The 12,169-nt window shown below is 43.2% G+C and overlaps 1 protein-coding gene across 12 annotated transcripts in view; it reads left to right on the plus strand.

Annotated features, from left to right (window-relative positions):
- AKAP13 (A-kinase anchoring protein 13) overlaps positions 1-12,169 on the plus strand; it is a 383,896-nt gene that overhangs the window by 227,402 nt on the left and 144,325 nt on the right. For 11 of the 12 annotated variants that reach the window (XM_074399972.1, XM_074399973.1, XM_074399971.1 and 8 more), the window contains 2 exons: positions 870-4,038; positions 7,610-7,743. In XM_074399972.1, the coding sequence (XP_074256073.1) occupies positions 870-4,038; positions 7,610-7,743 (3,303 nt within the window). The remainder of the gene's footprint in view (positions 1-869; positions 4,039-7,609; positions 7,744-12,169) is intronic. The other variant, XM_074399976.1, reaches the window with a different exon arrangement.

A 12,169-nucleotide genomic window follows, 5' to 3' on the forward strand; every position in this document is an offset into this window, starting at 1 on the left:
AAAGTATATCTGCCATGCCATTCTTCCTGGAATTATGACTTTATAACTCAAATAGTTAAGTTAGATTGATTGGAGCATATTTTGGGGGCTTAAAGGACACCAAGTACCTCCTCAGTAAGTATTCAGGGCACAGGAGCATTGGTTGCACCTTATAATTGAAAAGATCTGTGATTTGTTTTCACTTTTATGTATGAGGCAGAGTGGAAGTAGGCTCTGCTCCTCTGAAGACTGAAAAATACAGGCGAGACACAGTGGCTCACGCATGCAATCACAGAACTTTGGGAGGCCCTGGTAGGAGGATCCCTTGGGCTCAGGAGTTAGAGAACAGTCTGGGGAACATAGTGAGATCGCCTCTCTACAAAAAATAAAACAATTAGCCAGGTGTGACGGTGCACATCTGTAGACTTAGCTACTCAAGAGGCAGAGGCTGCAGGGTCATTGAACCCAGGAGTTCAAGGCTGCAGTGAGATATGATTGCACCACTGCACTTCAGCCTGGCCTCAGAATTGAGAGATCTCACCTTAATGTTAGATGCTCATTTGAAAATACTTACTGAGCTTTTTTTAAAAAAAGGTTTTTGAGACTCAATTTTAATTTACCTTCTAAAATGAGTTCAAAATATAGAAAATAGAAATTTCATATGTTCTAATCCATTTTGAACATCCTAATTTATAGGCAGAAATGAGAGAAGAAAGTAGTTTCAGGAATAAGAGAAAATTTATTTGTATTCTCCTAGATCAGCTTATCATGTGACCTTCGAAGGGCTAGAATGGAAGTGAGTTATGTTCAACAGGATTTTTGCTCAGAGATATCGATGGCATCTTCTCCTACGGACAATTTTTTAAAAGGTGTATTTCATTTCCTCCTAGAAAACAAACATCAAGCAGATGGACAATCTTAAGCCCTTAATGGTGACAGCACAGGATCCTTCTGGTGCTCCAGAGACAGATGTCCAGTTTCTTCCCTGTGCGCCAGAGCCCATGGACACTCAGCAGCTTTCTTCTCCTGAAGACACCGAGAGCACTCAGTGCTGCCCAGGGAGCTCTATTGCACAGACTGAAAGTCCCTGTGATTTTTCAAGCATAGTTGAGGAGGAGAATACAGACCGTTCCTGTAGGAAGAAAAATAAAGGCGTGGAAAGAAAAGGGGAAGAGGTGGGGCCAGCACCTATTGTGGACTCTGGAACTGTGTCTCATCAAGACAACTGCCTTCAGAGCTTGCCTGATTGTGGAGTAAAGGGCACAAAAGGCCTTTCGTCTTGTGGAAACAAAAATGAAGAAACTGGAACAAAATCTTCTGGAATACCCACAGATCAGGAGTCCTTGAGTAGTGGAGATGCTGTGCTGCAGAGAGACGTGGTCATGGAGCCAGGCACAGCCCAGTATTCCTCTGCAGGTGAACTGGCAGGCATTTCAACAACAGATGTCGGTACCCCAGAGAGTGCAGGGGAGGCGGAACATGGGCTCATGAACCCAGATGCCACTGTCCAGAAGAATGTGCTTCAAGTAGGGGAAAGTACAAAGGAAAGATTAGAGAACTCTAATATTGGCACAGCTGGAGCCTCTGACGTGCAAGTCACAAGTAAGCCTGTGGATAAAGTCAGTGTTCCAAACTGTGCCTCTGCCACCAGTTCCCTGGGTGGTAACAAACCTGCTGAATCTTCACTTGCATTTAGTAATGAGGAAACCTCCACTGAAAAAACAGCAGAAACGGAAACTTCACGAAGTTGTGAGGAGAGTGCTGATACCCCAGTAGACCAGAATTCTGTGGTGCTTCCGGCTGCCTCAAAAGACAAGATTTCAGATGGATTAGAACCTTGTACTGTCTTAGCAGGCTTAGGTGAAGCAACATCACCCTTAGATGTAGCCCTTCCTGGGCTGGAAGTAGATATAATGCCACACCAGAACTCAGAAACCAATTCATCTCATGCTCAAAGCCAAAAGGGCAAATCCTTACCCATTTGTTCTACAACTGGAGATGATAAACTTTTCTCAGACTCCGCGTGTCAACAGAACACAGTGACTTCTAGTGGCGAGTTGGTTGCACAACTGTGTGATAATACGGTTAGCCAGCTCAAAAGCACCACAGCAAGGCAACCCTACTCACAAGATCCACCCAAGGCCGTCCGCTGTGAAGACCCACAGGCTAATACAATCACCTCTGACCCTGTAAGGAATACCAGGGAATGTGTGGATTTTTGTCCTTTCAAAGTGGTGGATAACGAAGGCCAAGGAAAAGTTGTGAAACTCGATAAACCTTTAACAAATATGCTTGAGGTGCCTTCACAGCCACATCCAGTTGTCCGTAAAATGGAGAAAGAACTAGTGCCAGACCAGGCAGTAATATCAGACAGTACTTTCTTTCTGGCAAACAGTCCAGGCAGTGAATCAGTAACCAGGGATGACGCACTTTCTTTTGTCCCCTCCCAGAAAGAAAAGGGAACAGCAACTCCTGCGCTACATGCGGCTACAGATTGTAGAGATGGCCCAGACAGAGATTCGAATGATCCTGATACGCAGCCAGTAGAAGACAGGGCAGCAGGCCTGTCCACATGCTTCACTGCTGCAGAGCTTCAGCCCAGGATGGGGAATACCAGTCTCACGGGACTTGGTGGAGAGGATGAGGATCCCGCCCTTTCAGCAGCTCCGGAAGTTCTGAGTATCAAGGGGGACACAGACTCTTCCCTGCAAAATGTGGGTAAGGCCACTTTGGCTTTAGATTCAGTTTTGACTGAAGAAGGAAAATTTCTGGTGGTTTCAGAAAGCTCTGGAGCTCAGGAACAAGATAAGGATAAGGCAGTGACCTGTTCCTCCATTAAGGAAAATGCTCTTTCTTCAGGAACGTTGCAGGAAGAGCAGGGAACACCACCTCCTGAACAAGAGACTCCACAATTTCATGAAAAATCTATCTCAGCCACCTGTGCCAAGGACGAAGCACTTCAGCTAAGTAATTCCCCGGGTGCACCCGCTGCCTGTCTTAAGGCAGAAACTGAACATAACAAGGAAGTGGCCCCACAAGTCACACTGCTAACTCAAGGTGGGGCTTCCCAGAGCCTGATGCTACCAGGAGCAAGTCTGGGTACAAACTCAAGGCAGGAAGCCTTGGGTGCAGAGCAGAACAGCTCCACTCTGTTGCCAGATGGGTCTGATCTGTCTGCGGCTCTTAATTGCAGTCAGCCTTCTCCTCTGGATGACGGAGTGAAGAACACTCAGTCCCAGGGAAGACCTCATGCTAGTGCCTGTGAGGTGAGTGGAAATGTGACCATGGATGTTGCAGGGTTTAATGATCTACAAGATACAGCTGAGCCCAGAAGAAAGAGTGTATCACACAACACCCAAGACATTCTGCTTCCAAATGTCTTGTCAAGCCCAGAGAAGAAGGTCATTCTGGGTTTGCCAGTAGCTTTACAAGACAAAGCTGTGACTGATCTACAGGGATTTGGAACCCCAGAGATGGTACCTCTTGATTGGGAGAATGGGAAGCTGGAGGGAGCAGACCACAGCTGTAACACGGGCAACTCTGAGGAAGCCCAGATAGACAGTGAAGCACATCCTGTCCTACTGCAGCCTGCTGCCAAGGAGCTCCCCACAGAAATGAGGCTCTCAGCCCATGATGATGGAGCCCCAGCTGGCGAGAGGGAAGTTATGCGAGGCCCGCCTTCAGGCAGGGAAAGGAGCACTCCCTCTCTACCTTGCTTGGTCTCTGCCCAAGCTGCACCTCTGCCTAAGGGAGTGGACTTGATAGAGGAGGCTGCCAGCCGTATAGTGGATGCCGTCATCGAACGAGTCAAGGCCACTGGAGCACTGCTTACTAAGGAGAAGGCCTGTCACACGTCAGTGTCCAGCGCTGAGTTGGGTCCTCTCACTGAAGGGCTACAGAATGCTTCTACAGAAAAAATGAGTGCTTTCCCGCCTAGGGAGAGCCTGCCAGTGGGCAGTACTCATGAGGAAGCCACGGGGAGCCGTGGAGGCTGTTTTGCTGGAGGGGAAGAGCCAGAGAAGATTATTCTACCTGTGCAAGGGCCTGAGGCAGCAACAGGTAAGCAAAACATAATACAAAATTAAGAGTCCGAGAAGCTGATTACCTTAAGAGTCTCTGTGGTGTCCTGGTAAAAATACAGGCATCTTTGTTGTCTTGATGTCTTGTAGTCATTGGGTAGGTAGCCACATTAATAGTCACCACCATCAGGAGAGGCGTGTCATCTCAGGGTTGGACAGATTTTGCTTCCTGTGTTGTAGACTTAATGCTTGATTGCTTAAGCTTATAAACAGTCTCGTCTGTCATTTTGGAGTGGTTGCAGCTCTGCAAACCTGGAAAACAATGCCTGGGTCTCAGGTGCTATAAAATGATGAAGGAGTTTAGCTGACGTTTTTATTCACATGGCTTAGTCCTTTTCTCTAGTACCATAGAAAACAGTGCTGAAAAGCTGTGTTTTATTTACAATCTGAAACTCCTTTTCTCCCCTATCATCCTAGTCTGTATTCTGAGCCAGTGGTTTCATGAACAGCTGTAAGTATTGTTCTAAGCTGACATCCCAACATCAAAAATGGTGGTATTAGGTCATTGGGTGGGGTGGGTGGGTGTGTGTGTGTGTTTGTGTGTGTGTGTGTATTTTGAGCTAGGGACGTTTTTGACGGGGAACTCCTTCCTTTTCCTGTTTGGGGAGCAGACCTCCAGTTCCATTGCCTCTTGCATTTGGGCAGCAGTCTGGAAATTCAAGACCCTGCACGGTGCCGGGGATAGGATGCAGGATTTCCGCCCAAGCCCAGTCTGCTGAGCTGCTGTCACAGGGCAGACCTTGTGTCTGCTTTATCTTGGTGAAGCAGCTGCACTGAGCAGATTGCTCACACAGCAGCCTGTTCCATCTATGGGTAACCATGTTCCGAGACAGCAAAGAGAAACCGCTGTTGCTCGGTGGAAAGAAACTGTCTGAATAAAACTTCTTATTGGGGGTTGAGGCTGAAGCTGAAACGAGTCGGACACGGTCTTGACTCCTGAAGTCTTTAAAGGTCAGTTGATGTACACTTTTATACCACCACCTGTTACCCGCTGTAGAGAGAGGACCTAGCTCCATGCTTGCCCTTAGGCTTGTGTAGGTAAGAAGTAGCCTGTTTTGTCTTTATTGTTTATTTTTGCTGTTCTTACTTTTGAAAATCTCTTTACACATATGCATTAAGAGGATGGGGGAGGGTTATAGAGAGAAATGAATAAAAAGAGTAAAGGAAATTGCTTTGGAAGAAGCTCAATTTAAATACAGTGGTCATTTTCCCTGGTAAAGGACTTTTAGCCATTTGTATAATCTTTTTCCTCCCCAGTTGAGGGATTAAAGGAATCTGAGGTAGAATTTTTGATGACTTTAGCTTTTTAGTTTTTATTAATGTTTTGAATTGTTAGTGATAGATATTTGTTGGCTGTTGTCTCAGGATTTAAATGAGAAGGTCTCTAATTTTTAAAAAAAGGCACAACAACAAGTCTATTTTGGGGGCCCTGGCAGGTTGGCATTTCAGAAGAATGGGAGTGGCTGTAAGCTGATGCCTGGCGATGTTCTTTTCATTTGCGTGCTGCGTCCTTGGCCACATGGGCTGGGATTATTTCTCTTTCTGGCTCAGTGGTCAGAATTTAACTCAAGCAAGTGTGAACCCTGTGGGGATTGTGTCTGTAGTACCCTATGAGAAAAAGCAAAAAAACAGGGAGAATTTCATACTTTGGTTTTTATTAGCACATAGAGTAAAGGGGGTAAGAAATAATAGCTGTTTAGAATTTTGAGTTTTTTGAGAAGGAAGAAAAATGTTTGAATTTTCAGCAGTATATATGGGCTTAGGGTTGGCAAATTTTGTGTAGGTGACTTACTTATCCTGTTACCAAAAGGAGTCATTCTCTTGGTCTCAAACTACAGAGAAATCCAGTACTTGTGGTCTTAGATTACAGAGACAGTAGCCAGTCATGAAGAAATCGGTGCTTTTTTTCGGAAAATGGCCAGGATTGGGAAAATCCCTGGTCACATTGCCATAGAGAAAAAGCACCTGAGTGTGATCTCAGAGCCAAAGGGTATTTTCTAGCAAGTTGACATTCTATTCATAGATTTAATCATAGTGTTTACGAGTGGGAAGACATAGGTTTAACTGCTGACTTGGAAGGAGCCAGTTTGAAAGAAGGGGATATGGCCTTTCACCCACCAAAAGCATTGACCACAGTGCTTAGGAAATCAGTGGTGCATGACTGAGCCACACCAGTCCTGCAGAGGTTGCCAACACCCTTCAAGACTGGTTGCTGTGCCAAGATGCATCTTTTCAAAGTTGATAGGTGTGGGAAAGGATGCACCAAAAATCACATCGCCGGAGGAAAGCAGCCCTCTTTCTTCCCAGAAGTTACTTTGACTCGCTTAGAGATGTTTTGATCAAGGGATAGTTCTAAGGGGATTGCTTAGTCAGATTTTAACTTTAATAACATTTTATAAAATTTAATACAGATTTTGGTACCTTGGGCAAAGAAACTTGTTTACCCATTTTTAAAATGCTAATAAGATTATATAATTAAAAGGATAAAGAAAGAAGAGGTTCATCTATAGATACGTAACGCTTACAAATTTAAGATAGACTTTTGTACATGTCATGTGCTGCTAGAATAAAACCTTAATGTAATTTATTCTTGGATGAAAGAAACTTCTGTGCTCTTTAGTGTGGGGAGCATTTTTCTCTGCCTGAGTAGTGGCATCACTAGGTTAATAACCCCAGAAACATTTCCACATGAAATCAAGATGACAGTTCCATATGTATTTGGATTATTACAGTGATTTTTTGACTGTTCAATCATCAGTCCCCTTTAAAGAAGTGTCAGAAGCCTAAATTTGCCTCAGACATCGTTTATCACTTCCTTCCTGTGTTTGCTTGACCATTGGTTGTCAAGTAACAAAAACCACCACTGTTTTTGGTCTGTTGAGCATAGCCAGCATCAGGACAACTAAGTAGTTCTTGAGAAAACACGTACAGAAACATTTCTCTTAAGAAATGGATAGCTAATCTGTGATTATGTTTCAGTTTTGGAAGAAATAGGGGTTAAAAACAAGAAGTAACTCCTGGAGTAGTTCAGTCTTACTGGTTACAGTGATGGTTGGATCAGAGTGTATTGTATGTTAGTGAAAGTAAAACTTGTCCCAGAGGCTTTGTCTCTCATTGTCAGTGACTTTTTCCTTTTTGCTTTGTACAAATCCTTCTTGCTTTTTTGATGATGGCCAGGATGGATTACCTAGCTTCAGCTGTTTAATCTGTTCCCCTGAAGCTTATGAATTTAGTTTTCCATATGCAAGTTGGTGCTACACTCAGATTTGTCATAAAAAGTCAATGGTGAGATGGACGTTCAAGCGACATTGAGTTGGATCCTTGCTTAGTTCCAAGCCGGTACAAAAGCTAGGGAAAACCAGCAACCGTGTGATAAAGGAATAGCTCAGCATAGGGTCAGAAATGACACTATTCTGACAGCCAAAGAATACTTTTCTGTTATAATAAAAAAGCAAAAACAAAACACATGAAACCTGGAGCATGTTGTATAACTAGTAAGGCACAGGAATCAGTTTTTAAAAATGCACTCTGTAACCTCCCTGTACTTTCAGAAATGCCAGATGTGAAAGCTGAAGATGGAGTGGATTTTCTGAGTAATACCAGAGCAAGTTCAGTTTCTGAAGAAGTGGCTGTAGGGAGCATAGCTGCTACGCCGAAGATGAAGCGAGGCCCAGTGACCCAGGTGGTGAGTGGCTTTAGCCTGTCCTGCTGTGTCTGATTTATGGCTTTGTCTTTTATTTGGGGTAGGTGGGCAAAATAGTATTTTTTACTTGTCTCTTGTGTGCTGTCATAGAAATGTGTATATGTTGCTGCCGTTAAGCTTTCATAAATGCTATGTACCACACAGCAAAGTTTTGAAATGGGCTGTTACATGTTTCCTTGGAGATTGTGCTGAAAAACATTTTCCCCATGACCACAAGACTTTAAAACTTTTCGGTAAGCTTAAATTGTCACAGAATCAGAGTTATCACAAAAGGGGATCTATAACTTTTTTTTTTTTTTTTTGAGACAGAGTTTCGCTTTTGTCACCCAGGCTATAATGCAGTGGTGTGATTTAAGCTCATTGCAACCTCTGCCTCGAGCGAAAACAATTCTCCTGCCTTTGCCTCCCAGTAGCTGAAATTACAGGCATACACCACTATGCCTGACTACTTTTGTATTTTTTGTGGAGCTGAGGTTTTACCATGTGGCCAGGCTGTTTTCGAACTTCTGGCCTAAGGTGATCCACCACCTCAGTCTCCTAAAGTGCTGGGATTACAGGTGTGAATCACGGTGCCCAGCCTATAAACCCTTCTTAAACCTGATTCTTTTTTCTTTATATAGAAACTGATAGCCAAAATGAGATTTTCTTACTTTATAGCTCAATAGCAGAGTATGTCATTTTCGGCAATGAAAAAAAAAGGTTCAGTAGCCAGGCATGGTGGCTCACGCCTGTAATCCCAGACTTTGGGAGGCTGAGGTGGGTGGATTACCTGAGGTCAGGAGTTCGAGACCAGCCTGACCAACATGGTGAAACCCCATCTCTACTAAAAATACAAAAAAATTAGCCGGGCATGGTAGCAGGCATGTGTAATCCCAGCTACTTGGGAGACTAAGGCAGGAGAATCGCTTGAACCCGGGAGGCAGAGGTTGTGGTGAGCTGAGATCGTGCCATACCACTAGCCTGGGTGACAAAGCAAGACTTCATCCTTCAAAAAAAGAGAAAAGTTCACTATGGTTTTTTTCAGAATAGCATTATTAGGATATAATTCACATACCATAAAATCCACCTAATCAAATAAAGTGCGCAGGTCATTAGTTTTAAATATATTTACAGAGTTCTGCAATGGTCACCACTAATGTTCTAATTTCATAACATTGTTACTCCAAAAAGAAACTCCAGACCCATTAGCAGTGTGCCTCTCCCTCACTCTTCCCTCTCGCAGCTCATTAATCTACTTTTGTTCTCTGTGAATCCATAGAGAGATGTGCTGTGAGAGTGTGAGAGTGGCTGTAGATAGTATGTAAATTGCCCATTCCAGAGCTTCATGTAAGTGGTATCTGTCACACAATATGTGGTCTTTTGTGACTGGCTTCTTTTACTTAGCGTAATATTTTCAAGTTTCATCCACATTGTGGCGTTGATCAGTATTTCATTTCTTTTTGTCAAACACTATTCTGTTGTATGAATATACCACATTTGTTTGTGGATTTGGATTGTTGCTACATTTTGGCTACTGTGAATAATACTGTTGTGTACATTTGTGTACAAAATTATGTGGCCATGTTTTTATATACATGGTGGAATTGCTGGGTCATATGGTAATTTCCATTCAGTTGGTTTTAAAAATATTTTTCAAGGTCTTGAGATTATTTTTCTTTGTGTTTAAAGCTATTAACTTTTTTTATTTATTTTATTTATTTTTGAGAGGAAGTCTTGCTCTGTCGCCCAAGCCAGAGAGTGCAATAGCAAGATCTGGGCTCACTGCAACCTCTGTCTGCTGGGTTGAAGCGATTCCCCTGTCTCAGCCTCCTGAGTAGCTGGGATTGCAGACATGCGTCACCACTCGCGGCTAATTTTTTTGTATTTTTAGTCGTGATGGGGTTTCACCACGTTGACCAGTCTGGTCTCAAACTCCTTACTTCAGGTGAACCACCCAGCTTGGCCTCCCAAAGTGCTGGGAGTACAGGCATAAGCCACCGCACCCAGCCAGCTGTTAACTTTTAAAACAAAAGTCTGTTTGAGAGAAACTGCCCTATGCTTTAGATTCTATGGTGGTAAAAACAAAACAAAACAAAAAACATAGAAAGCTGAAACTCAGGTTAGTGAACTTACTCATACTGCCCCTTTGAAAGTCCATGTTTCTTGGGCTACACTTGACATTTCACTGTTCTTACTCTTTAGAAGACTACGTGGTATTTTTTTTCTTGAAGTTACATGGTTGGTAAATGAAACCGACTATCCCAGATTGTTTTAAGAGTATGAACAGTGATAAACAAGCCTTGTTTTATTGGAGTACTGCCGTATGAAGGTGCTGACTGTTCTAACCTATCCTTATTACAGATAATTTCATGACTAATGCCTGGGTGGCTACTTGTAAAGCAAGCATTATTCAGACAAATGTTGCTTTTACCCCTATGAGAAGAAAAGAGAACACACCCTGCATGGGTACATTTGTCTTTGTTTCCGGAAGCCCCTTAGAAAGGGAAGGAAAAAACTCACATCCTTGAATTCAAATGCCCCTGTTTCTTAGTACTGCATTTTAATATTGTAGTGATTAGAGTCATTGAATCCAGGCTGGTACTTGGTTCTAGACCCTTTGCTTTCTGATGAGGGGTATTTATATTCTAATGATGTCTTGTCTGCTGTAAAGAAGAAAACAAAACATGACTTAAAGAAAAGGTCTCCTCTCCCAGTCCCTTTCCTCTTCTCATTTTTACCTCTAGTTTTAAGACGTGAGAGAGTGAATATTCCTCTGGTTGGTCAGCATACATCATTTTACAGATAAAAGAATAGACCCTTGGAGAATCACATGACTAGCTAAAGGCCAAAGGCAGCTGGAAGAGTTTGACGTTTGATTTCTAATCTAGGACTTACACAACAGGGCAGTTCCTCCTTGTCTCTTCACCTGGGCTCCGGGATTGGTGGAGATGCTGTAAGAAGCCTGAGAACCATGTAATTTGTCTCTGCCTCGGAGTTACCATTACCTATGCTTTGTGTCTGCCTCCACCTTGTAGAGTTGGGGAAAGCATATGTTAGTGGAATTTTCAGTTCTTGGGAATTTTCAGATCTAAATACAGGAAGTTTTTGTGTTCACAGCATTCTTACAAGGATGTGAAATCTGACTGACTCTTCTCCTTGGTGCACTGACAAACTTGCCCTACTTGCTGTGAATTGAAAGGATAAAACATAGACACACACTTTAATTTTTTCCATTTAACTCTTCGCTTACTATTTTCATCATGTAGGTTTTCACTGGATGGGGAAAGGCAGCAGAGGTCTGCAAACATTTTGTAAAGACAGACTTTGGTAAATGCTTTGTGGGACATATGGTCCCTGTCACGAAAGTAAGCTTTGCTGTGAGTGCGAAAGCAGCCACAGATAGCATGTAAACGAAGGAGTGTCACTCACTGTGCTTCAGTATAACTTTATTGTGGACACTGAAATTTGAGTTTCATGTGATGGTCACTTGTCATGAAATATTGTTTTGAATTATGTTTCCAGTCATTAAAAAAATGTAAAATCTTGGCCTGGCACGGTGGCTCATACCTGTAATTCTAGCACTTTTGAGAGGCTGAGGCGGGCGGATCACTTGAGGTCAGGAGTTCGAGACGTCTGGCTAACATGGTGAAACCCTGTCTCTACTTTAAAAAAGAAAAAAAAAAAAAAATATATATATATATATATATATATATATATATATATATATAAAATAAATAGGCGGGCGCAGTGGCTCACGTCTGTAATCTCGGCACTTTGGGAGGCCGAGGCAGGTGGATCATGAGGTGAGGTGGTCAAGACCACCTGGCCAACATGGTGAAACCCCGTCTCTACTAAAAATGCAAAGAATTAGCTGGCCGTGGTGACAGGCGCCTGTAATCCCAGCTACTCAGGAAGCAGAGGCAGTAGAATCACTTGAAGCCAGGAGGCAGAGGTTGCAGTGAGCCAAGATCATGCCACTGCACTCCAGCCTGGGCGACAGTGCGAGACTCCATCTCAGGAAAAAAAAAATTAGCCAGAAATCACTTGAACCCAAGGCAGTGGTTGCAGTGAGCCAAGATCACCCCACTGCACTCCAGCCTGAGCGACAGAGTAACACTCTGTCTTAAAAAAGAAGTCTCTTTTTCTCATGGGCTATAAAAAAAGTAGGTAATATCTCACTGGCGATAGCATATGAGCCCCTGCCTGATAAATACTTGTGCACCAGTGAAAGAAAAGAAAAAGCAAACAAGCAGATTCTTTTTCTTAAATTGTTTTGTGGTGAAACCTGTGGTTTGTAAGCTACAGGTCGGGAGTGGGGAGTTCAAGTTCTGACTTTCCTGAATAGCTTTTTGACAGCCTCTCTAGAGCTCAGTTTCTTGTCTGTAGTCATTCTTTAACCTTAACCTTCTACAGTCTGCTTTCATGATGA

This window comes from Saimiri boliviensis, chromosome 5 (assembly GCF_048565385.1).
Source record: "Saimiri boliviensis isolate mSaiBol1 chromosome 5, mSaiBol1.pri, whole genome shotgun sequence".
Taxonomy (NCBI): Eukaryota; Metazoa; Chordata; class Mammalia; order Primates; family Cebidae; genus Saimiri; species Saimiri boliviensis.